Source organism: Tinamus guttatus, unplaced genomic scaffold (genome assembly GCF_059628265.1).
Source record: "Tinamus guttatus ecotype Peru unplaced genomic scaffold, ASM5962826v1 Tinamus_guttatus_pri_ptg000038l, whole genome shotgun sequence".
Lineage (NCBI taxonomy): Eukaryota > Metazoa > Chordata > Aves > Tinamiformes > Tinamidae > Tinamus > Tinamus guttatus.
This window is the reverse complement of record NW_028288572.1, coordinates 5,489,135-5,514,707: the sequence shown is the minus strand read 5'-3', so window position 1 is coordinate 5,514,707 and position 25,573 is coordinate 5,489,135. Positions and strand designations below refer to the sequence as shown.

General features: G+C 38.0%; 1 protein-coding gene across 3 annotated transcripts in view; it reads right to left on the bottom strand.

Moving 5' to 3' along the window:
* Positions 1–25,573, bottom strand: part of ASAP1 (ArfGAP with SH3 domain, ankyrin repeat and PH domain 1) — a 153,215-nt gene that overhangs the window by 7,405 nt on the left and 120,237 nt on the right. For 2 of the 3 annotated variants that reach the window (XM_088534972.1, XM_088534962.1), the window contains exons 18-28: positions 24,845–24,936; positions 23,969–24,155; positions 22,283–22,368; positions 20,853–20,968; positions 19,008–19,075; positions 16,452–16,559; positions 15,873–16,095; positions 8,435–8,596; positions 5,320–5,386; positions 3,062–3,120; positions 323–825 (exon numbers count right to left, since the gene is read on the bottom strand). In XM_088534972.1, the coding sequence (XP_088391098.1) occupies positions 323–825; positions 3,062–3,120; positions 5,320–5,386; positions 8,435–8,596; positions 15,873–16,095; positions 16,452–16,559; positions 19,008–19,075; positions 20,853–20,968; positions 22,283–22,368; positions 23,969–24,155; positions 24,845–24,936 (1,671 nt within the window). The remainder of the gene's footprint in view (positions 1–322; positions 826–3,061; positions 3,121–5,319; positions 5,387–8,434; positions 8,597–15,872; positions 16,096–16,451; positions 16,560–19,007; positions 19,076–20,852; positions 20,969–22,282; positions 22,369–23,968; positions 24,156–24,844; positions 24,937–25,573) is intronic. The other variant, XM_088534982.1, reaches the window with a different exon arrangement.

The window sequence follows — 25,573 nt, the reverse complement described above, 5'->3', positions numbered from 1 at the left end:
GAGGAGCACTGCTTTAATTCAGAATTATAGCTATTATGCATAAAACCACTTAAGTTCCCTAGTAAATCTGAACACATGATCATGCTCCCAACACTACTGTTTTATCTTACGAGTATTTGTTTTGGCAAGCAAGAGGCTTGTGAATCCCCAGGGTTTGCAGAAGCTGCTTGTGAGCCCAAAAAGCATCTCAACCCCCCCACAGCCAATACATTTACCCGCTTCATGCGTATAACTTAAGGGCTTTCTTTTTTTTGTGCAAATAGTCGTACAAGAGCATCAAAGCCTTTCAGGGATGCTTTCAGCTAGCTGCAGCCATACCTACCATATTTATTTTCCTGGGGAGCGGCACGGGGGTTTCCGGCAGGGTATGCGCTATGTCATTGGACTCTTCAGACACTTGTTTTTGGACGGGGTCTCTAGATTGTACATTTGGAGAAAGATCTAACGAGTGAGATTTCTGATTTGCCTCTGCAGGCTGAGGCTTTGGTGATGCTTCTCCACCTTGAGTTTTAGCCAACACCTCTCCTAGCTGAGGTTTTGGAGGAAGGTCCTTCATTTGCGGCTTTGGAGGTAAATCTCCAAGCTGTGGTTTTGGTGGCAAGTCTCCTAGCTGAGGCTTTGGGGGCAGCTCTCCAGGCTTTGGGGGCAAATCTCCCACTTGAGGTTTCTGAGTTAGTTCCAGAGGCAGAGGCTTTGGGGGCAGCTCTCCAGGTTGTGGTTTCTGTGGGATATCGATGGACAGCGAAGACTTCTGGAAGATTTCCGCGTGCTGATTGGATTTATCTATTGAAAGATGATGACTGGTTTCTATTTTCCTTAGTGCCACTAAAACAAACAAACAAACAAGCATAACTGTTTTTTTTCCATAATCTTATTTTAACATTCCACTACAGGACTTGGTGAGTATATGGTCATTAAATCACTGACGCCTGGTAACTGCCCATGTGTCTTCTTAATCTGTGGCAAATACCTGACAATGCAACTTTTTTAACCCTGCTTCACTGCGGGCAGTGCTGGCTCTCATCACACTGCTCCTGCACGAGGCCACCAGTGCCAATTCAGAAGTTACCAGGTCACAATTTACAGAGTAGCTAAGGTGAAATAAGGACCTTGAAGAAAATATTAATAAAAGAAACTGTACCATGCAAGACAACTCATCAAGCCCCTGATGTGACTTCAAGGAAAATTCTCTTTAATGACAGTAATACATATTTACGATTGAACTCTAGGTAGAAAAACAGACTAAATTTTAAGATCAGCATCTCCAGCCTCTTCAGTGAGACAGTTCATCCGGAGTATACACATTATGCTACTATAGTCAAACCAAAGCTAATAAAAATGAATCACTAATTCATTTTTAAATTTATCAATATTACTAAATGTTTATAATTTACTACATGTCAAATGCTCTGAAATAGTGTATTTTGAAGGTTTTTATGGGAGGAAATGGAAAATAAGCAAGTCCGATTTACTTTGTCTCAGTGTCATGACTTCCTTTTTTATTGATCCTACTGCTAAATTCTCTAAGTAAAACTCTAACTGGATAATGCTATGGGACTAGAAATCCAACTTGGAAAACCAACACCCTATAATAAAGGAAATGAAGGGGAAAAGAGGAAAAAAAATTGTGCTCCATAAGGAAAGCAATGCATTTTGACTAAAAGGAGTAATTTCATCCTGTGTTCAGCTTTGCTTTAATGTCATATTATACCATCCAAAAGGGTGCTCTGATATTTTACAACCAAACCAACACCATTCACTTTGGATATCACCAATTCCAAGTATGTTTCAGGCTATTTTTTATGGTTATTCATACCAAAGAGGAAAATTTCATATAATTTTCATGAAATTGAATTACATAGTTACTCTCAAACATCGTGTTTTTAACCAAGTCTGTATATGACTGTCTCCTAGACATATCTGTTAGCAAATATGCAAGCACTGATCATCCACCTCAATTTAAGTCTTAAGGAAATTATATGAAAAACTGGTACTGGCCCTTATCAAAGTGCTTTGATTGTTGCACCCATATAATTTTCACCCTAAACAAGCTCTCATCTTAAATCAAGGAAACCTGACTTTCTTTGTAGTGATACCTCATCATTTCAATGCTCTTTCAAAAGATGTCTTATCAAAACGACTATTGTTAAGTAAAGTTTAAATTTCACATTTGCATTTTATGTTTGTATTTTATATTAAAATGCTTTACTCCGCATTTCAGTCACCTTTGGAAGTTTAGCCAGCCAGGATCACTTCCTGATTTTAAGGCTCTAAAATAATCATCCACTGAGACACTGACATATGTAATGTGCTTCTGACGGCAGGCTGTGTCAGGTAGCTATGAGGTAGGGTCTACTGTGAAGTTTGTAGGGAACTGCTGCAAAGAGAACCAAAAAACCTCCTTCACTCATCAGCCAGGTTTCATCTATGTTCTTTGAAGAGAGACTTGAACAAATCCATTTCTAGAAGAGGCCCATGAAATGTCAGTTGGGATCATGATCTTAGCAAGTTTTTGTCACTCGTGCACAAGCAAGTGTGTGACCTACCTGAATTCTTTCCAAGTGGGTAAGAACAACCCTGTTCCCTCAAGACAGAGGTTCTTACAGGCAATGGACACAAGCTGCATCAAGAAGGTTAGGAAAAATAGACCATGAAGTTCAGCTCATGGAGAGGCTACCCACGGAGATGCTCAAAACTTGATTTTACAGGGCCTTGACAGCCTGATCTTATGTCAGAGTCTGCCCTGCTCCAAGTGGGGGACTGGGCCAAACGGCCTCCGAGGTCTCAGTCTGCTTGGATTATTCTATGATTCTATTTTCCTCCAAGGACTAACTCCTTTTCAGTTTAATAAAAAACTTTTTGACCTTCCAAAATCTTTTTCAGTTTTTCTACAATTTTATTGTTTGCCATCTCCTAGGAATAGTTCTTTTGCTGAAAACGTATTATAATATATCTAAAACAAGTATCAACTCTCATGCACATTTAAAAGCCACAATTATTTCCCTCTTCCCTTCCTTCCCCCCAAAGAAGTTTTTTTTTGGTTTGCTTATTTATTTTTTACCTTTCTGAGGTAGTTTGGGAAGAACTCTTGGGCCAAGTGCAGTCTTTGCAGTTCCAGTGCTAAAAATCAATACATGAGAATTACTAGTGCTCATAATTGTTACACTTATTCTTTCCCATTTTTACTTCCTCACAACCATAATTTAGAAAAATCTACATTTATACTTATTTTGTATAATGAAGTTTTCACCTTGCCTGTGGGTTAGTCCTGAAACTCAAAGCACTATTAAGAACAGACCACTTTTTCCTACAGAAAAGACAACATGCAAAGCTCATGCAAAACTTTAAGGTTGCAGAGTAGATTTATTCTATGGACGTATGTGCAAAAAAACGTACGCTGAAAACAGGTGAAACTAAAAGAGAACTGAGCTGAGAGATAAGAAACTTTGTCTTTAAACATTAAAGCAACTATACTGAATCACTCAGAATATAATCTGTTCTTTACATTAGCAGCTTGAAGTTTCTCGGATTGAGCCTGTCTTGTCATCCAGTGCACAAGTGGGGTATTGTATATAAATATACTAAGCATTTGCACAAAAAGACAAAATCCTTCCACCAAACACAAAGCTGAGTTGCTTTTCTATAAATGAACTATGAGACCTCCCTGCTGTGTCTCACTCTCGCCCCAAATTCTGGGCACACAATTTTGTAATTCTAGAATCATTCTAGTACCAGAGAGACTAAGAAACTCGTTTTGAAGTCTGTAAGACACAAGTCTGTTGAACCCTTCTTGACAAACACTGTGAATGTTCTGCTGAAAATGGATTTTCCTTTGGTTAGTTTATGTATCACCCAAAAGTGCCGCTTTCTGCATTAGCAGCAGACCCTGATATTTCCATACTCAGCTGTCAACAACTACATCGTGCTGTGTCCAGAGCTACTTGTCTCGAGGCACAGTCTAAACAGCCTTAGGTCATGAAAATCAAAAAGGCTCTGAAATACCAGCTATGAAGACCTTTAAATGGCTGTGAGTCACTGTGCTTTCTGTACTGCATGAGGAAAAGGTTCCACGGGCATTTCACCTTGTCCATTTCGTTTTAAATTAAGTAACGAAAAGACTCTGATCTTTGAGAAAATAAGTTGTTCACCGCAGAGCAGATTCTGCTAAATATTGGAAATGTTTCACCCCTGATCCAAGTTACGCCTATTTGCTCAGGCTACCAATCTTATAAGATAATTTGCTTCCTTAACTCAATTTAATCCTAAACTACCATCTGGTTTGGCACCAGCTAAACTCTGTCGTGAAAGGGGAAAATGATCTCAGTGGTGGTTCTGCTTTTGTGAAGCTATGTAGCTCAGACAACATTTGCATTGCTGGATCCCAGCCTCCTTAAACTTACACCACCGCCAGACCCTTCCTGCTCCGAGGCTCTTCTAGCACTGCTGATATTAAAGGGATAATGAGCTGTGCTTTTTCATGAGATTTAGGCTGATTTCAAACGCCTCTCCAGAAAAGGCTACAAAGAAGAAAGCAAACTGATTCAAGCTATTAAAAAAATCAGTATCACCTCAAAATAATTAACTTAAAACAATGAGGAAAGAGTAGATAAGCAAGTCAGGAACTTGCTAAAATATGTTCAACAGAACAGAAAGTTTTCTGCTTCATGAACAACCTTGAATCTGGTATTACTTATCCCTGAACACTTTGAAATGAGGTTAAACAAACACTTTCAGCTTCAGTTTCTAGGCCTGATTTAAAGACAAAAATATATACTAATGCAAAACTGAAAGAACAGCCAAACTCAATCTTGCATCTGTAAATAATTAGCTATCCCCTTAGAGTCCTAACTACTATATCAAGAAAAGCCTCACCCCTTCACCCTGACGTTACAGATATCAAACATGGCACCAGCTCCTTACACTGCAGACCAGCACTTATTTTCTTCTGAATACCACAAACCACCTGGAAGGATTCATCACATAACACAAGTTCTGATCCTAAGGACGAATCCAACGCATGTCAGTTTGTTTTATTAAAAAGTGCATGTCAGCACACATGCCTAGCAGGCTCGGATGCTGTTCACCTGGAAGACTGAGACTGGTCCTCTCTCTTAGGGAGGCTACTTCTATGCAACCTACCCCAGGAGTGACACCACGAAGCGTTTTGTTTTTCTACAGCACCAGGCACGATACCTCAACACTAATGATGTCCGTAACTGAGGTTCTACCTCATATAAAAGGCTAATTTTTCTTGTTTACACTCAGATGCATTAAGATAAATGCTCATCTTCAAAGTTATAGACATTGATTTGATTTTACCTTGACTGCTGAGACATCCCCTCAAACTTGTTTGCAGCCTTAGTTGAAGGTGGGCCCAAATCATTACCTGAGGTAAAAAAAACATTAAAAAAATTAACAACATTAAGAGAACCAAAATGTATAAATTTACATCAAAGTCACACCTTTCCAACTATCCTCTACAGAACATGTCTAAATATTTAAAGATTGATCTTTATTAATAACTTTGTAAACTGAGAAAGATAGAGGGACTGTAACAATCCTCCAAACTGGTCTGCATATAACACACATTAGGAACGAGCCACTCGAAGCTGACATCTGCTGGCAAGGAAGAGCTCTGAGTTACGCTGCTCAGTTACTGCTGTACGGAATCGCTTTTTTTCTTTTCTTCCTCCCTCAACACAGTGTTCCAATTTTCTTAGAAACAGAAGGAAACACTGCAAACCAGCATCCAGATAAATTTATGGCAGATGCTGAAGTTTTGCTCTATAAGGTGCATCTTTCTAAAATCATGTTAGCCTGACTTTATTCACAAAATATCAAATTTGTGTGGATCGACATTTTACTCTACAGAATCTTTAAACCAGAAGAGTCTACACCTCAAGTCAATGATACCAAAACCTGAATTAACTTCCTGATAAAGACAAGCTCCTAGGTTTACTCAGTTCTGTCAAGAAGCAGCAAAATCTGAATCCTGGTGCTTCTGAACTCTTCCGGTACGAAAGAGCTCCCTCATTATCACCACCACGCCCAAGGTACAACCACATACCTATCTTGTTTTAGTGTATTTATCATATCCCTTTCCCTCTCCTACAACAGCATGTCTAAACAATCTTAGAACCAGCTTCAGAAAATTACATATATTTCCCAGGGACAACATTTACCAAGAAGCAGAGCAAAGGCTTTGCTATGCAAAGGCCATCTGAATCTCCCATTCTTAAGGCATCAGAGTCTACATGAAATAATGGTGACACAAAAATATTTTTGGAATTAGCTTTTCCCCATCCCTTTACCTGTTCCAGCCAATATAAGATATCTCTCTACTATAGGATCTACTTTGTCATACATGGGTACTCACCCTGAGCAATGAAATTATAGAAACTGTGATAAGACTGCAGCCAATCCTATGTCATAATTAGATCTTAAGGAGTAACAGTCCCTTAAATTTCCTTAACTTTCATAAATTTCAATTGCTGCAGAGAGGCTAATACTGAGTCTTGTTAAAAGTTTTAAATCAAGAACAAACACTAAATCCTTCACATGCAGGCCCTATGGATAAAGCAAGGAAAAATATCTCATGGTTGCTATAGAAATACAAAATAATCTACATGCCACTTTTAAAACATCTCTGAATAGTTACTTGATTTCGTAGGACAAAACTTACAGATTGTTCTGCTTGAACTCTCAACGTATAGGTGAGAAAAATGGCGAAGGACAAAGTAGCAAGAAAAATGACGAGAGAGAAATGAGCTTTTGAAAAGTAAAGCTGTGAATTTGGGCAAAATTCTTAAACACTCAGCAGAGCAAAGGCAGATAGAAAAGCCTTCCTCTTTAAATAACTTTACGATACTCAAAAAAGTGATCTTTGTACAGTTCTCATCTATGGGGGAAGACAAGGCTCCTCTTCCATCCACAGAGATTTGCCTGCAGAGTACGGCAGATAGGAGGAAAAAAAAAAAGTTCTTTTCTCTGGCCCTGCTTTGAAAAGCTACTTCAAAGTTTTTCAGCTTCTATTCCACACCTACATCTTCCCATATTTTCCTTCTCCTTCATCTCTTCTTTTTAAGAAAAACTGATACTAACTTAACATCTGCTCCCATCATAATTTTCATTCTGCAAGTATTAGATTCCACAAGTGTTATGCTAAAGTGTGTGGTATTTTTGGTGCTGATTTGGACTAAAAGATCTTTTAATTTTGAAGTCCGAACTCCTCAGAAATGTGTTGACTACTGCTAAAACAATACAGGGCTATTAAAACTGGCAGGAAGGGCAACACATTTTCCACATCACAGTTTCTAAAAAGAAAAAAAGTAGAGAAATGCAAAGATTATCATTATTTCTACTTCTTAATAAAAATGCATTTCTTTTCATTAGACTCTATACGTTTCTTTATATTAAATCCTAGACTAAATCACGTATATGCTACACATGGGTACTACATGATTTAAGACATTTAACTGAAGTTAAATTCAAATTTAATACTTATATTCCCCCTCGTAGAAAAAAAATATATACTTTTAGGTTTGCTGGAGATTTTATGTTCATAGTGAAACACAAAAAGAATACTCAGAGATCTGAGTAGTATATGGATGGCCCTGTCACGTAAGTATTGGATTACAACTCAAAAGTTAATGGGATTTGAGGAAATTGTGCCAGCTATTCTAAAATCATAGAAAATTACATGGGCCTGTGGTTTATAGCTACAGGAAAAATTTGACTGCACAGAGAAATCTTTATTAAAAAGAGAATGAATCTGTGTAGGCAGGAAAATAATTTTTAAAAAGTTTCTCTCTGAAAGGTAGCCTGGTATGCAACTTTTTTATTTTTTAATTTCTGTTGCTGGTGAAAGGATGCAAACCTATCAGTCTTTTGATATGTAGAGGCAACATCACAAAACCTAGAAACATTAAGACAACACATCCCAACCACTTCGTTATGAATGCTCTGCAGGAGGGACTTGGCACATAGACCAAGAAAAAAAAAACAACAACAAAAAAAAGGCCCTTACTCTGCCCCTGGGAGAACTGCACAGATTTATTGAGGTGCATCTGTCCAAACCAGGTCTGAATTCTGGTTCTCATCCAGCTGAACCAGCTGGTGAGACAGCAGCAGGGTGAGGAAGTGGCGGCAGAACAGAGGCGGCAGGAGGAAGAGGACGGGGTAAAGGCAGCCTAGGAGGCTGGTGAGGCGACAGGAGGTTGAGTTGGGCTGCAGAGAAACCTGGAATATCACCAGTTTCCCCAAGGGAGACTTGGGTACAGAAAGCTGGAAGCTACAGAGACAGAAGACAACCGCTGCTCCGCCTGACACTGCAACCACTGGGAAGCAAGCGCTAGGCGAAAGGGATAGGAGGTTACGGAGCGCCCACCGGAAAGGCCTTCCCCTGCCCTCGTGCTTTGCGTTTCGAAAGACTCACCCCAAGGAATTGGGCCCTTATTCTGGGGTCCGTGAGGTAGTGGGCTTGGTGGGTCGGACAGGGTTCGTTTGTGTCCCGGGGGCGGGGGAGGAGGCCTCTTCTTGGACAGGGTGGAGCTGCCACTAGAGGCCGGGGTGCCTAGAGGGAGGGTTGAAGGTGGGCCTGCAAAACAAGACAGTCCTCTTACACGGGCACGCCATAAACATCAAAGCAGCACCAGAAAGTTCAGTCAGACCACAGCAAGGTGCAGCGAGACACTAGACCCAGCGGACGAGCCATGCCGAAGCGCTGGTGAGGTGGGACGAGACAGTCGCCGCGCTGCCGCCCGGGCTAACCGCGGCACGAGGAGCGACCTGGCGAGAAAACGACACACGTGGATCGTTCAAAAACACAGCGTTAGTCACTCCAGGAGCTTCCATTTTACACATTGCCATGACAAAGTACGTGAACAATCTTAAGTAATATTTCGCATTTGGATTTAAGATAGCTTTACACCAGAATGAAGTATCTTTCTAGATACTCTCTTGTGGAGGCGGGGTTTTTGCTCCAGAGCATCCTGTATTAATTCTGTTAAAGCAAATAAAGAACAAAAGCCATCTTCAAAACTTGAAAATAGGATTCTAAACTTAATACATTTTGTTAGTTGTTTTCCTTTTTCTTTGTGGCTTAGCTATAGCAAAACACATTCTTAGAGTATGACACATTATTGTTTGCAGGTGTCAGAACAGACATCAGAAAATCCCTTTCTAAGGCTGAGATTAGATATATTTTGGTAGCATTGCTCATTATAGATTAGTAGTCAGCCCTGTCCTACCCCAAACACCCTGGATTTCCCCTTGCCATGACCCTGGCGCAAGCGCCACTTAACAGGATATGGACATAGATACGGATTAGGAAGGAACAGCAATGTTTCCCCGATCCACTTTACCATTCACCACCATAAATGCTTGAATGAGCTCAAGGAAGCAAGCAGAGCAGGGCCCAAAATGCAGTGAGAGGAAAACTGCTTCAGCCCACTAACATTACTGCCAAAAAAATAATTGAAACATTTATCTAAATTAGGTCCAACAGAGTAGCTTATTTTTTCCACCTTATTAAAATAGTTTTCCTCCAGCCCATGTTCCTGCAGCAAGTCCTACAAGAATGATAGCTTTGCCATCATGGACTCCAGATAAATGCAGATGTCTGGCCATATAGTTTTGAAAGCAAAATCTATTCATAGCTGGAAGTTCAGAAATAACATATTTTAAAATGCTACAGAATCTTATTTATTCCTGAAAACATAACTTATTTTAACAGTATTTGAGCAAAATTTTGGTTTTGTTAATCAGAATGTACCCTAACTCACACACAGAGCTAAAGCTGCCTCCTTGGAAAGATTTATTTTTAATCTCTACAGTAAAAAATGAAAATTACCAAAGTCTGTGCTCCTTCCCAAATCACTGCATTTCATAAAAGTAATAAATAAGTGTAGAACACCTTTCAGATGGTCACCTCTTTCTTTCTTCCTAGCCCCCCGAGCAAGATTAATGAACCTGCCCATAATGAGGTGCTGATCCAATCTACTCTCTTCCAGGTTCAGGCCTGGAACCCCTCTCAGGGCACAGCTGAGCATCTCAACCATAAGACCAGCAGATTTGGGGCATGGCCTTGTTGTTCATTTCTATAAATACACTTTCTCTCTATTTCAGTTACTCCCAAGTTCACAAAGCCATTAATTGATGAGTAGTGAATTGCTAGTGCAAATTAGTGAGACTGTGATCCAATTTTTAATTCTTTCTTACTTTCATTTCTTCCTTGAGCTTCAGTTATTTAAGAAAGCAACAAAATTTAAACCACATTTTAAAACTAATTTCTGACAGCAAAAACAAATAGCATTTTTCTTGCTAAATTTTGACTGAAGAACCTCTATACTTCAGCAAGTTGGAATTCCTCTAGTTTGCTTAAATGCTTCTGAAAAAATTCCATTCTAGAAAACGCAAGTAACTCTGGGCACATTTAGGAAATGTGGGGTTGAAAGGAAAATTAAATAACCAGTATTAACATCAGTATTTTTTATAAGCATACAGAAAACATACAGAGTATGTCAGTAGAAAAATCCTATGCTGAAATTTCCAGGTGGAGTTACCTACTTCCAAAATGTCTGCAAGCAGGAACTGCAAACACTTCATAAGCTTCCATCCTACCACCACCTAGTGTCCTATTATTTGAACTACACTATATCCCAGTTCCAGAATAAAAGGCAGTTGGTTCTTCCCCCATGCACATTCACAAGTAGTTCAAACTTCACTTAAAACATGAGGAAATATTTTGAAATAGCCATTACAGGCTTATTGCGAAAATACTACTTCAGAAACAGAGTGACTGCAATTTGAGCTTTGCATTGCCAATAACATGAAGACATCTTGCCCACAAAAATAATATTCAGTATGAGATTATATAGGGGAAAAAAAAAGTATGTCACAGGACATACATAGTGTGTCTATAGATGTCATAGAAAAGTTTTAAAATGTTATCCCAACACAGCTTTCAAAAGTTTACATGATACCCAGCAATTTTAGGGAAAAGATGCTAACAGCTGCTCTTACCAGATTACCATCATATGTTATTATATTAGCTTTATAACTGGGTAAATGGAGTGGATAAACAGGAATTTAAAAGTCATAACATATTCCTGATTAGATGGCTGATGGAAACGCTTATAAAATAATGTTTTTTTCAAATAAGTAGGAAATAAGGCAAAACTTTAAATGATTTCTCATAAAAAACACATCATGTTTCATATAAAGCCAATGTGGAAACACTCTGGAATCTAGCACAATTTACAGAAACAGGCAGTGAAGTAATACTCAGGTCTGATGACACATTAAGTACAGATAAAATTATCAAAATACTTTATATGTGTTACATACAATATATTTTACAATATGCATTCATTCTCATAACACTGTTATAGGCAAGGTAGACATTTTCTTCCTGGTTAGAATTACAATGTATTTTGATCTAGAAGACTAACTGCTCCCCAGTTAGTACTTAGAGATAAGCCAACCATTTCTTCTCCAAAGTCATCTTGATGATGACCTCTCACAGTGGTGAAGTTCCCATCCCAGGGCAAGTGCTTCCTCACATAAGGCACACACACAAAATAAATAAAAGACAAAGACTTTTTTTTTTATATTCTGTTCCCTTTGGGCTCTCTGTTTTTTCCATTATCTGGGTGGTAGCTGCTTTCAACAGAAGCAATTCTCATCTTTTATCTCTTTTTCCTATCACAAGCATCATGCTTTCCTATGCAAACAGACTTATTAAATTAAAGAACTGGAAAAGGTCTGCAATTTATAGTGTGCTGCTTTTCAGCCTTTGTGGAGTTAGTATAGTACCTGTTAACTTGTGCACTAGTGACAACATGCAAAGCTGTTACCAACCACTCCAAAAATAGTGTTTTGATAGTGTAAAAACCTCACATTCGTAGCCATATTTTACCACTTAATGAGAGCTATAGAAGAACCAGTATTCCAGTTAAGGCTAGAAGAGGTACTGCAAAAAAAAGTAAGTTTGCATTAAAAATGGCATTTTCATTAACAAATATTGTTAGCCTTACTTCTCAAGTACTTATGAGTGACAATTTCTGCATTGATATTACTAAAAGCCCTCTTCAGTTTGTCTTCCTTTAGTCATATGTCTTTATTACTGAAAATAAGACTGTTAAAGAAAAAAAAACAATAATCAAGAGAGCTACGATTAAACTGATTCAAAAATAACATCTGAAATACAATTTTAAATAATGTTAAAAAAATATCCTGCTAAAGGAAAGAAGAAAAGTCAAAACTTACATTCAACAATTTTTGGACTGCTACACAAACATGAAAACAAATGAAACATGAAAAGAAATGTCTGACCATTGGCCTTCCCTTGCTGTTCCAGTACTAAGAGCTAACTCGATTTTATTTAACCAAAATACATAGCACATTTGCAAGCATTCTTTTTTAATAAGTCCATAAGCACGTGAGAAGGAAAGCTGCAATACGGCTGCATCCTGACTCAGACAAAGAGGAGAAACGGGATGACCTCAGAGACAGAGCTAACAGAAATGAGATAGAACACAACAGTAATGGGGATAAGGTTAACTTCTGCTTAGAGAAATTGTACTGTTATACAGCTAGTTTTCAATGATGAGGCACCAGATTATGTAGAGACTGTCTGTATAATGCCTGGTGTACGATGCGACAACCATGGGGAATAAATAAATAAATAACCAGGACAAAAAGCTGTTCTGACACGGTGCTTTCAGTAGGAGGAGGAATGTTTCGATGCTGCTCCTGCAAGACCTCGGCCACAAATCTGCACGCAGTTCCTGTGACCCAGGTTTAAGAAAGCCACTTTCAACAGGAGGGGTGCAGAGAAGGCACCAGAATGAAAGGATAACTGACACAGCAGGAGAATAAAAGGCTATTAGATTAGGAGAGGGAAAAAACTGCTTGGTTTGTTTAACAAAACAGAAACAGGGGCCCGTAGGACAGCTCTCCAGCAATGTGTTGATAAAAATATGAAAACTCACTGTGGCTTTGCAATTAAGCTGGGGCAAACTTTTTTTCATCTCTTGTGCTTAGTCCTATTAACTACTTCACTACTACTACACCAGTAATGAATAAAGTTAGATAAACTACTGAGAAAAAAGTACAGGGGTTTCATTCTGCCTATTAGGACTAACAAAAACTATAGCAGGATGCTGGGAATGTACCCACAAATGAGCTGGTAGTGAGGAATACATCATGTCTTAGCCAATATTCATGGTCAGGTTAGGACTAACTTGGACTTTGCAGCAGAACAGCCCAAGTGCAGGCACATTTGTTGCACTGCTGCTGCAGGAACCTTCACTTCCAAAGTGACTGTACATACTTCAGGATTATCAATAACCTAAAAAATTCACCAGCTCTCTGCTTCCTGAATGCAAATAAAGCCAGAAGTAATCTCATTCCAGCACACAAATGTTATCCAACTAGTAAATTTGGTCTTACATTAACATGGGGTATGGGAGAACCGAAAGAATTCTAGAATTTGCACATACCAACAATTAAAAAAAAAATCTACCTAGGCGGTTTTAACAATGGATCAAATTAACTCCTAAGACACCAAATCTGCCAATTTGTATGTCCCCAAGGATATCCATCATCGTGAAGCGTTTAAAACCTCTATCTCTTTCTAAAATAATGATCCCCCTGCTACAGATTGGCTCCATGCTCTACCTGGGCCCCATGGTACCTGCTGGGGCCACACAGCAGATCAGGGGCCAAAATCAGATTAGGCTCAGGGACAGTAGGTGAGTTTAAATTTAGTTAAGGATTTAGTTAAGGATTAAATGCTGACAAAGTGCAGCACACTTCATAATAAACCACAAGGGCACCCACAGTGGCAACCAGTGACTTTCACATTCTCGTGACTGTTCTTGCCATTTGCCAGTTTGTTCCTTGGTCCTAATCATTGCGAGTGTAAGTCTGCATACAATGGATGGTTCTAAAACTCAATACGTGACAGTGTCTCTATATAAAACTCAACCCAAAATACAGCATCACTAGCAGACTGTAAAATTTGGTGTTTTGGAAGCAAAAAAAGCTGGTGACCTAAATTTAGCAGAGTTCCACTCCACCTCTCACTTAGACTTACACTGTGACTCTTGACACAGCAGGGTACATTGCTATGGCCACTAGAAGGGAATGCTTCCCCAACATTTTGTGATATCTTAATTATATTGCTGCAGTACAAATAAGGATTTCTATTCCTTAATCCTTGAAATGAAAACAAAATAATTTAATGTGTCATTTCTTTCAAGTTAGCTTCAGTGTTGAGTTGATTCACTCATGTGGGAAACAATTTGCAGAAACAGCTAAGCAAATACTTAACATTCTGACACTTGAACACATACATAGAAAGAAACATATATGTAAATATTCCCCTATCTGGACAAAGGCAATTTTATGAATAACCTGTATGTGAACTATAATATACAATGACAAAACAAAATTATTTTCTTTTTAATGCACTGAAAGTTGACAAGGCATTGAAACCTGTACACATGGACCGGAGATACAAGCTCCTTAATCTTGTTAAGAAAACATGCTTATGTTTGGTTCCAACTCTTGCAACTCTTTTGTGATCAAAATAAAAAGTTACCCTGGTCTAGACTGAACACATAAACCAGAGTTCTGATTTACTGTTCTGTTGGTGGAACAGTAGCTTTTAGGCATAGTACTTAAATCATGTAACAGCAGACATCTAACATCAAACTCTATTCTGTTCCCCCTTTTTTTCTTTTATTTAATCTTACACATTTTACTGAGAGCTCTTCTTTGAAAATAAGGTTAATCAGAAGTTGAAGAAATGAAATACGAAGTGAAGACAGCACAGTAGGGACAACCACTATAGTCTTGAACTTCATCACAACTCAAGTTCTCTAGCAAGCCTACTGTAGAAACACAATTTGGCTATTTCTAAATTAGTAAAAAAAAAAAAATGTTGTTGTTCTAAGACTAGACTTCTACAAATTGTAGTGAAGTTACAGGTTTTGGTCAGTATGTCCCCTAAACTTGAAGCTTATTGCTATCTAGGCTGCAGAATCCTTATCCACAAAGACTGCAGCTATAAACCTCTTATGAAAATAAGTTCTCTGCCCATCCAAATGCTACCACCAACAGAGTCACTGTTACTATTAATCACAGAAGAGGAAAAAAAAAAAAGCCTCTCATCCATTTGGACTGAATGTAGATGGCAATAATGATCCAGCTGTGGCCTTCCTTTTGGTCAATGCGACAAGAGCAAAGAGGTTGTTTCACTCAAGACTAAGTGCGTTTTAACACTGATCTTCAGCCTGTGACTTGTTAACCATTAGCAACTGGCTGGGTACCTCCTCTGCAGTTCTTTATACCTTATCTTTATACCATCTTCTCTTCAAGTGGAATGGGCATCTTGGTGCACTGAGAGGGAAGGAAAGTCTAACACCAACATGTCTTGTCCCTCACAGGTCGTTCTGGTACTCTTCTCTTCCCACACAGTTGGACTGCAAGGAGAAGTCTTCTTGCACCTCCTTTCCTTCAAACCTTTGTTTCTTTTCCTTCTCTGCCAGACCTTACACAGCACATCATCCTACAGCACTACCCACCACCAGAGATTGTTTTACAGGCTTGTACAATACATGCTTCTGCAAAATATTAACAGAATTTCCATAGAAAATGAATTCACTTTTATTTAGCAGAGTTTGTTACTGTGTTTTACCCATTTGAGGACAGCTTTATGAAAATGAATCTTATTTTTTGCTTTTGAGAGCATGCATTAAGCCATATTAAAACATTAATGTAATACAAAAAAAAATTATACCTTGAAAAGAAAGGACAACTGTGTAAAAAGACACTGCTTTTCCAGAGTAGTTTGAGGACAAGCTTACCTTTGCCAGCATTTCTAGGAGGGAGAGGAGGAGCATCTGCAGTTGGAGAGGTTGGTGAATCTGTGCTTGCAAAAATCTGATTGGTGAAAGCTCCGTAAGAGAGTCTTTGCTTGTCTCTAGGAGTGCTAAATCCAGGAAGAGTCATTTTGTCTTGGGGAGAAATACTAGAGGAGTGACAAAAGCTTTGGGGTCTTGGAGATCTTTCTTTTTTTATAGGACTAGGCTGCGAATAGAATAAAAAAAAAAACACATTATAATAGCTGTCTGAATATTAAATGTAAGTAACATGTTTGAGAAAAAGAAAAAAGAGACCTTATTTATCCAATAAAGAAAAATGCTGTGCTCGTGTTGACTAGAATATGTTTTATTATATTCTCAGACATGCTGAAAGATGCTCTCCTCTGTAACTGAAAATTAAAGATTGTACTATCAGCAAATCAACATGCACCTGAAGTTAGATTTAGCCTTAAAGCACTAGATACACGTTGATAATACACTAAATAATGTACTAAAAAAAGCCTAGTAATTATTTTTAAAGTGCAAGTGTAACCTTCAATTCAAGCACTAATTCATGCTCACCTTGTCATCTAAGTCATCGTCACTTTCATCAATTTCTTCCTGACGAAGATTCCACTCATACTCCACGTGGACGTGAGGATTTAGCTTTCCTGCCTTGGCTTGAGAAAGCTGGGGAAAAAAAAAAAAAAAAAAACTTAGTAAAAAGACTTTCTACGCCTTTGGCATCCACACAGTTAATTTTGTCATAACAAGTAGCAAATATAAATATTTACAGTTTTAGAACTTGATCTTATGTTAAAGACTTTCAGGTCCATTAGACCTTCTTCCTTTTCTTTAAGATTTTATTTCAAATATGTAAGAATAAAAGCCAAAAAGGCCTTTATGCAGAGAATTAGAAATACTTAGGCCAAATGGGGAGATCTATGTTCATTTCATCATAGAGTTATTGGAAAAATCTATTTATAGATTCGGCAGTATACAACTTTTACCTCCAAAAAAATCACTATCCTTGCATTGCAGTCACAGTAAAGGAACTGACCCCTTATTTAAATATTTAAGTGGCCTTTTTTCTCCCTACCAGGGAGAAATCAGGCTAATATAATGCACATAATTCTTTAAACTGCCGGTTTGCATATTCACATTCTTTAAAAAACTACTTCTGCAACCATCAGCTAAGAGAAAACTGCAGTTCATTAATTCTTGGAAGTAACAAGTTCTCCATTGCAGTACTCAGAAGTCTCATCATTCTCTATTTCTGCACAGTCTTTAAAACACAGTTTCTTTGGTAGTAGCTATTCAGGAGAGCTTATAAGCAGACATGATTATCCTTAAATAAGATTTGAAAGAGATAACGTATTTTCAACCTGCTGTGTAAGTATTAATGCATCCAATTTAGTTGAAATGCAATGGAATTATACAGCTAAGGCACTAATTAGTTGTAAAGCAAATCAGCTCAGTACCTCTATCACACTGCAAGCATTTGGATATTTATTTTCTATATTTTTGTGCCCACAGGCCCAGTCATTTCTTTTACCCTTAGCTTCATCTCCCTGCCAATTTTAAGAAAAATTGAAAAATAGTTTTCCTTTTCAAAATGAAAAATAAAAAATAGGCATAAAACACTGCTACAGTTAACTGAAAATCTGAAGGGTATTCACAGAATTTCAATTACAGGATCTGAAGTGATTAACTCCTAGATAAGCTCACCAGCAATATCCAAGGGTTTTGTTCTTTTTTGTTTGACCTTAAACACAATCAAGTGGTCCACACTAACAGCAGGCATTGCTTAACAAAGAATATGTTGCAAAAAAAAAAAAAAAATCCCTTCAGCTGTGTGTTGCAAAGAAACTGTTCTCCAGCTGAGAGAATACTCAAACCCTGGAAAAAGCACCAGAACTGCAGATGTGGAAGTAATGAAGTCACAGAGAGTACAACCTTATCAACCATAGCATAAGGTTAACCTGCATCCCCAGAAAACAGGAAAACAGCTTTGAATTTTGAAGGAAAATCTCTCTTGATAGTGCAGTGTTTAATTATTACATGTCAAAAACTTTCAGTTGCTAAATAAAAGATATTAAAATTAACAGCTGCAGAGAAGACACCCATTTCCTTCTTGGATTGTCAAAATGAGAGTTGGAAAGTTATAAAAAACAGAATCAGCCTGCAAATGATTACTGTTTTACAGATTCTTCTGTATTTGTCCTATACATGAAACTGTACAGCTTAAGCTTTTTTTTTTATTATTTCTTTGATAGTACTTGCTTACTAAGGCACGGAATCAAGCATCTTCAAGCCTGTTTGTCCTCAGACCTTTTTGCTCTAATGCAGAATCCTTATTCCTGGATTACTGCTTCAGCAGAGTATCTGAGAAAATCCCTTAGCTCCAATACCTTTATTTCTTCAACTTCAGTTTCTGCCCCTTGACATCTCTCACATTCTGGGGATTCCAGAAAATTTGGCCCTGACCATGATTAAAGGAGAGAAAAACTTCCGAAGATAGAAGCGTTCTATATTTTTGCTACTCTAGCTCACAGACTTTACACTTCAGTTTGGTCACTATTTTCCTTCTTTGTTCTTCAAGGATGTTTAGCTTTGTTTCAATTCTTCTTTACGGGAAACTTTCAGGACCTTTCAACTCCCTAACTGTACCAAATAGGCTGGAAAAAGCCAAACAGGAAAAGCTAAGCAAAGCTGCAGACCTGAAAGCTTTTCATAGACTCAGTATTTTCGGGACTGATTTGTGCTCCTGACAAGCACAAATGTCTGTAAGCAGAACATGGGAGTTGAAGAAATTCCATGTTCTAAATTGTTGCAGTAACTGATTTTCAGATAAATACCAAACCCATGAAATTAAAGGGCTGCAAATGGGCTGGTTAAAATAGTTAATTATTCCAGTAGAAAATAAACTCTTACACTTTCTTATGCACTTATAAAGGAATGAAATGAAGACAACATATTGAAGTTGCTCTTTTTTTTTTTTTTTAATCCAGCTATGGCAGAGCTTTTAGAGGAGCCTACAGACAGTTAGATACAGCAGAGATACAGCAGTGAAGGGATACTCTACATAGATCATATCTTTCAAGAAGTAAGCTTCCTTTCCTTTATTTAGTTCCTTACCAGTTCTTCACACTGGGCAGCTTTCAATCTTTTTGCTGTGTCCAGAGCCGTCTCTCCAGCTTGGTTTACTACAAAATTAATAAAAACAGTGTATTTTTTGAGATGTCTACAGAATCATTGAGTTTCTGCATTTTTAGCAGAGTAACTCCTAAAAAGACTTAAAAATGTCTGTGTTCCTCTATAGCAGCTGCACCCCGCAGGATTCCACTATAAGTGCTCATGCACTTCACGTATCATCGGGCTCTTTCTGAGCAGCAGCATCTGCTGAGACAGTCCCCATGTCCCTGCCAACCATCCGAGCAGAGAACACAAAACGAGGGCATCCCAGACCCCAGCTGCAGCAGAGGGTGCTCTGCCCCATACCCAGATTTAAAGTTTTGCCAAGTAGCCATATCTGTGTAATATTATCTATAGAACAACAGTAGTGAATTTTAGAAAACCTAAAACAGCTATCTAGAAAGGCCCCTTTCAGGATGTCATTCAAAGAGGGCTTTTATTTAGAGCAATGAAGATCTCTGCAAGAAGGAAGGCTCATTATGAAAACACATAATGGAGGATTAGAACTTCTAATATGAAGAGCAACGTAAAAATATTATTTCTTAATTCAAGTTAAAACACCGATCACTTGAGAGACTATATAAATTCCACACTTTTAACCTTTAAGTATAAACATGATGGTTTGAGGCTTAAAGAAGATAGGAAGCTCCTGTGCGAAATCTCAAGAAAGAAACAATGGCCCAGAAAGGTAAGGTCACTCTTACAGCATCTACCAAATAGTGAGTTCAAAAGAACCACCAGTGGATCTGCTTCAGCTTGTTCGATTAGTTTTCTTATTTTATTATGTAGGAGAAAAAAAATAGTTTAATTCTTTAACCTATGATAGTGTTACAACATATGCAAGTGTTCTAAGCATGTGTGAAAAGCCAAGGAAACCAATGATTTCTGTGGCTGAGTTAGAAACCTGGTTTTATGCAGTGGTTTCTGGACTGGAGAGGTGGAGGAAGATGATGGAAGAGAGGGAGGTCCGGACGTTTTGCCGTGCACACGGCTGCTTAGAAAGCTCCCACTGCACAGGAACCACTGAACACCTGGGAGGATCCTTTCTCCAGACAGGCATTGACTGGTGCTCCCAAGCCTGACGGGCTGCAGCTCAAGGGACACATTCTTCACCATTTTGACAAGGCAGGAAAGCAGCAAGTCCAGATAATTAGAGATTCCAAAAATGTGAGCAAACAGTTTAGAGAGATGCCAATTTTAATGCAAGGAAAATGACTGACGCAGAGACAGCAAGGGGTGTATCTCCACGCACGGACAGGGAGCGGAAGGAGAGGAGCTGAGAAACCCAGTCTCATCCCCTGCCAGCTACGGCGGTGGCCAGGGCACGCTGGGCGAAGGCACAAAGGCAGCTAACATTAATATTAAAGAAAGAACCGACTCCTGAGCACGCAAAGCTCACGTGCATCTGGAGTGGGTTCACGTGAGCGGTCACTTGAAACACTCCAGCACACAAGCAGGAGGTAAATAGTACAATAAACCAACAGACACGAAGGCCGGACTAATTGAAATGGGTCAGAAATAAATGCTGCAGAAAACCAGGAAGTATCAGAAGTGTTTTGTATTAAAAGACAGCAGTGGAAAAAAAAATTCAAAGTTTTATTTCTTAACTGAGTATTTCCTATTGCCTGGTTATTGGAAAATTTAAATCATCCTTCTAACAGTTTCTAAAACATAACTTTTATTTTTCCTTAGAAAGAGCCTTAACACAATGTCCATAAATATAGTCTAACAAAAGTAATAAATAAGCAAATTAGGAAATCTTTATTTTCTAGAATTAAATGAGCTTACCCAGATCAATAGTTGGCTTCCCCCTCAAAAGCAGTTTCAAACACTCAGGCTTATTATACATACTGCAGTAGTGTAGAACTGTGTTACCCAATGCTGTCTGCTTATCCAGGTTTCCACTAAACACAAATGAAAGAAAAACAACCAAGAAAAGTAAGGTATTCTGTGCTATTTATTCCAGATCATTCTAGATCTAGCATCCCTATGAGTAATAAATATTGATGGTAACACATAAATACCATACTGCACAAATATAAAGTGGTAGGTTAATGTATGTCAACTAAGCAGTGTATCTCTCACTTCCGAAGATTATTAGGAATTATGGTTCCAAGTGTATTGCTGAGAAGCCCTGAACAGTAGCTGAGAATGACTGAGCATCTACACATGTCCATTCGAGAGAATTAACTTGGATTTACAGCTAATCCTGTGTAAGGTCATGCCTAGCTGATCTCCTCCTGCCATTCAGAATATTCACAGAACGTGTTATTTTACTAAATATGCTAAACTACTCAAAAATACCCCCAAAATCATTTTTGCATAGTTAGAATCCAAATAGGATAAAAAACCTGCATGTATGAGGAACTGTGAAGAAGGGTACGGTGAGGATGCACAAAAGGTTGAAAGGAGGAACAGAAGGCAACACTGAGATCAGAAAAGCTGCACTGTGGACAGGGGCTCTCAGGGCTGCTTTCTTAGCAGCATGCCATAGAAATGGAATGGAATCCATCTCATTTCATCATTACCTGTATGGTGACATATAGGTAACAAAAAGGAAAAAATATAAAGGCCGCATATTTACAGGGATATACAAGGCATTTAAATGTGATGTGGGCCATTACATCATTTGATTTTTTTTAAGAAAACATTTTCATCAAATTTTTCTATTCCTGTGAACACTATTCCTGACCACAAAGATTAGCTCAGCCAGTGAATTAGATGTTGAAGATACTAGTTTAAAACAGTAGGTTCTCAAAACTTTTAACACAATTCAGACATCTTTCCAAAGCCAGCCTAACTTTTATCCATTATTTTTGTGAAAGATTCTTGCTTTCCATTCCTATGATTTCTCTGTACTCTGTTTGTCCCTATATTTGCAAGAATTACTGTTTGTCTTTACCTATATTTTTTGCACTGTTTCATATTTTTGTGTTCCAAAAAGATGCTCTTTTCTCTTATGCTCCAAGTAAGTTTCTCTTTTCATCTTCTTTACATAAAGCTGCCTTTCATAATTTAATTTTAAATTTCTTTATCTATTTTTATTCATTAAACAGTCATTTACTACCTTAAAGTTAATAAAACATGTCCTTTTGAAACATAGGCAAGAATAACGATTAGAAAAGATAAGCAAACTCCATCCAAAGTACCACAAGAATGATTTTGAACATCTACATTTGTCATTCACAACAACGTAATGAAAAATGAGCAATCCATACCAGTTTTGTACAAGGAAGTCAACCAGATGGAGAGAGGTTTGGTCAGCAGTCCGGACTGCTAAATGAAGTGCTGTCTCACCTGGCTCCTAAGCACACACACAAAAAAGATGTTTTTGCAGCTTACTCCTGCAAAGCTTATAATATTATTCCTTCTGCTGAGATGTTAAGTCAGTCTTTTACAATAAATCTTACAGTAAAAAGCTGTTATTAGGAAATTCTAATGAAAACAACTATTGCCTTTCTGATCTCTAAAGACACAATGTGCTATAAGGGTAATAAAACCCCTCCCTCTTTTGGCTGTCATGACCCTCTCAAAACCAGGTTTCCCTTGTTCTAGACGAAGGGCAGCACCCTGTGGAGACGTTCTACCACTCCAGGTACTGGAAGAGGTCGTGTCAAGCCAGGAACACAGACAGAGCTTGCAGTATTCAGTGCTCACCAGCGTGTTATTAAGGAACAAGTATGCCCTACAAAAACATTAGTGTGCACATCATGAACAAATACTCAAATCATAATACTATATGCATTACCTCTTTTAAACTCAACCATGTATTATCTGCTGCACGGGTAGCAGATGCAGACATTTATATAGAACTATGAAAGCTGTGTTAATTCTGTTTAGAAACTGTAAGAGAGAAATCAACTTAAAACCAGATTTTATTTTTATTCCCACTAATCACAAATGGCACTAGAGGACATACATTTAAGATTACAAAGCTTTTCCAAAAGTTTGACTTTTAATCAATGTCAGAGAACTTACATGGAAAGAAACTGCTATAAGCATCCTAACTCGCAGTTCAACGGGAGGTCATAATTTTCTAGATAGCACTGGGCAACAGCTGAAAAGTTTTAAGGAGTAAATGCCATGGTATGTGTTATGGGTGTGACAAAAATAGAAGGTTTAAGCTGCAGTTAAGAGAATGTGTAATGTGCCTTCCCAATGTGCACGTTATGCTACTTCAAATGCTTATATCATGCTGAACTCACATCCTCCATTTTATATGTCATGCTTTGTCCTCTGCTAACTCAACCACTTCCACAGAACTTGTCAAAAAAAAAAAAGGATATTTTTTGAATTCAGCAGTTTAAAACAAAGTTTCACAGTTGGGTTCAACATTAACAGGAGAAAACTCTGCTGACAATGATGCTGACACAGCATCACATTTACTCTTGAGCAACATTTCCACATGGATTTGAGGTAGTTATCTCAAACAAGCTCAAATGATTTTCAGAGCAAAAGGCTTCAGCAAGAACCGCAATGACTTTTACAGGGAAAAAATCTTTTTGTGAGTGTGGGAAAAAAACTTATTTCTTTAAATAGTTTATCACAAACTGTACAGGAAGTAGATTTACCATTTCTTCATATAGAATCAGCAGAGATTTGTATAGTGTGTGCCACCTCATGCCATTTCAGTTTTGTTTTCCTTTGGCAACTGCTATTAAAGCAGATGTGATATGGCCTTTGGCACCACCTGACCCTAGGATATCAAGTCAAGCCCTCTCTCTTTAGGCTTCCTTTCCTCAAAGGAAACGTGCTGCAGAGCCGCTATAGCTGCACCTAATGCCTATGGTCCTACTGTTGCATTTTCACACTGTCAGACTAATCTGTGGTGTGTTCTCTACCCAAAAGGATATCATGTTAGAGAAAACAAGTAAAACACATCATTGTTCACCCGATCCGCTTACCTGTCCAGGCTCTATCAGCGGCTCCATTAGCTCTACTCCCTCTGCATAGACTTGAATTAGTGCAAGTAAATCCCTGGATTTGACAGCCTCAAGTAATTCATTCAGTTTAGCTGCTGCAGACGCACAGGTCTTCCTAGAGAACTTGTGATCTACGTATTTAGCAGTGATAAACTCCTTCCGCGCAGTCCTGTGGGTGTGAAAACAGAATTTGCTTTAGCAGTCCTGTGAAATGGGCTCATGATTTAAATTTAAATCATCTTACCTAAAATGTAAATTCAAAATGAAGTTCATGACTACCTGATAAAGACACTTACTTATTATTACCATAACACATGTTTCTTCCTGCTCAAAATCAGATATGTGTTTAATTGTACCTTGTGTTGTCATTATATATGAAAGTCACCCAAGAAACACTGAGGCAGGTACAAATTGAACCGTTTGCCAACAAAAACACATCCATTATGTGGTCTGTGCACCTTCTACACCAGAGAACAGCACCCTCTCAAGGCAGTAGGAGAGCTGGCGTTATTCGCTCCAACACTTTTTATTGTGCGAGGCTGTACTATCAAAATGGAAAATGTTCAAGACTCTTTAAAACAATTTCTGGAAAGCCAAACTTACGGTATGTGAAAACTAACATCCTACATGGAGAATCCAAGGGAGCTAAAGCGAGATGATGAGGCAAAAGGCTAATGTCTAAGAAGCTCAAAAGTCTGAAGAAAGAAACAAAAACAAACAAAAACACCCACACAATTTCCTGCCACCTTAGTTCTCCTCTAACTTGCCTACACTTGACTATAACTTAAGACTTTTAACAACCACATACGCATTTGGCAGAAAAATCAGTATTAAAAAAATTACAAGGTTAAAACTTACATATCACTTGATGGACTGGGTTTAGGTGAAGGACTAGGTAAATTCCCTTCCATAATATCATTAAAACTATTATTTCCTACATTCTTGGCCAGCTGGAAAGAAAAAGAAAAAAAAAAATTTTGAATGGACATAAGGTTATGCACATTTCTTCACTACTACTAAACTACCTGATACAAGGAATTGCAAAATAAAAGCACAATAGTTATATTTAAATGTAAAGCAGTTAAAAACTTTTAAAAATGTAAGCCCCATTATTCTAGCACATGTTAAAAAATAAGTTTTATTGTTGAGTTGTATTTCAAAATAGTCCGTCTCAGATATAAAAACACAGTGATGAACTAGCAGCACAAACAGCTCTAGGAATTACTTTTGGAAAAGAAGTTCAGACATATTAGAAATCCTTACTTAGCAGAATGAGATTTAACTCAATAGTTAGCTCCTAAATGAATAATAAGCCTCCTAAAGTTGTTTAAGAGCAACTGAAGATTTCCAAAAAGGTAAAAGTGCTAGGGATCGGTACATACCTATACACAATCTATACATAAATTACCTTCTATCTTCCTTATATTTTCCTGTGCAAAACTTCATTAATAAATCACTTTTCATCAGTCAAGCAAAATTGAGAAAATAAACTTCTCTAAGTTTTTTTGATAAATATAAGACACACACTTGCTTGACTCCTTTTTTTTCTTTTGTCAGATTAGAAGACTCATCTTTTTTTCCCATCAA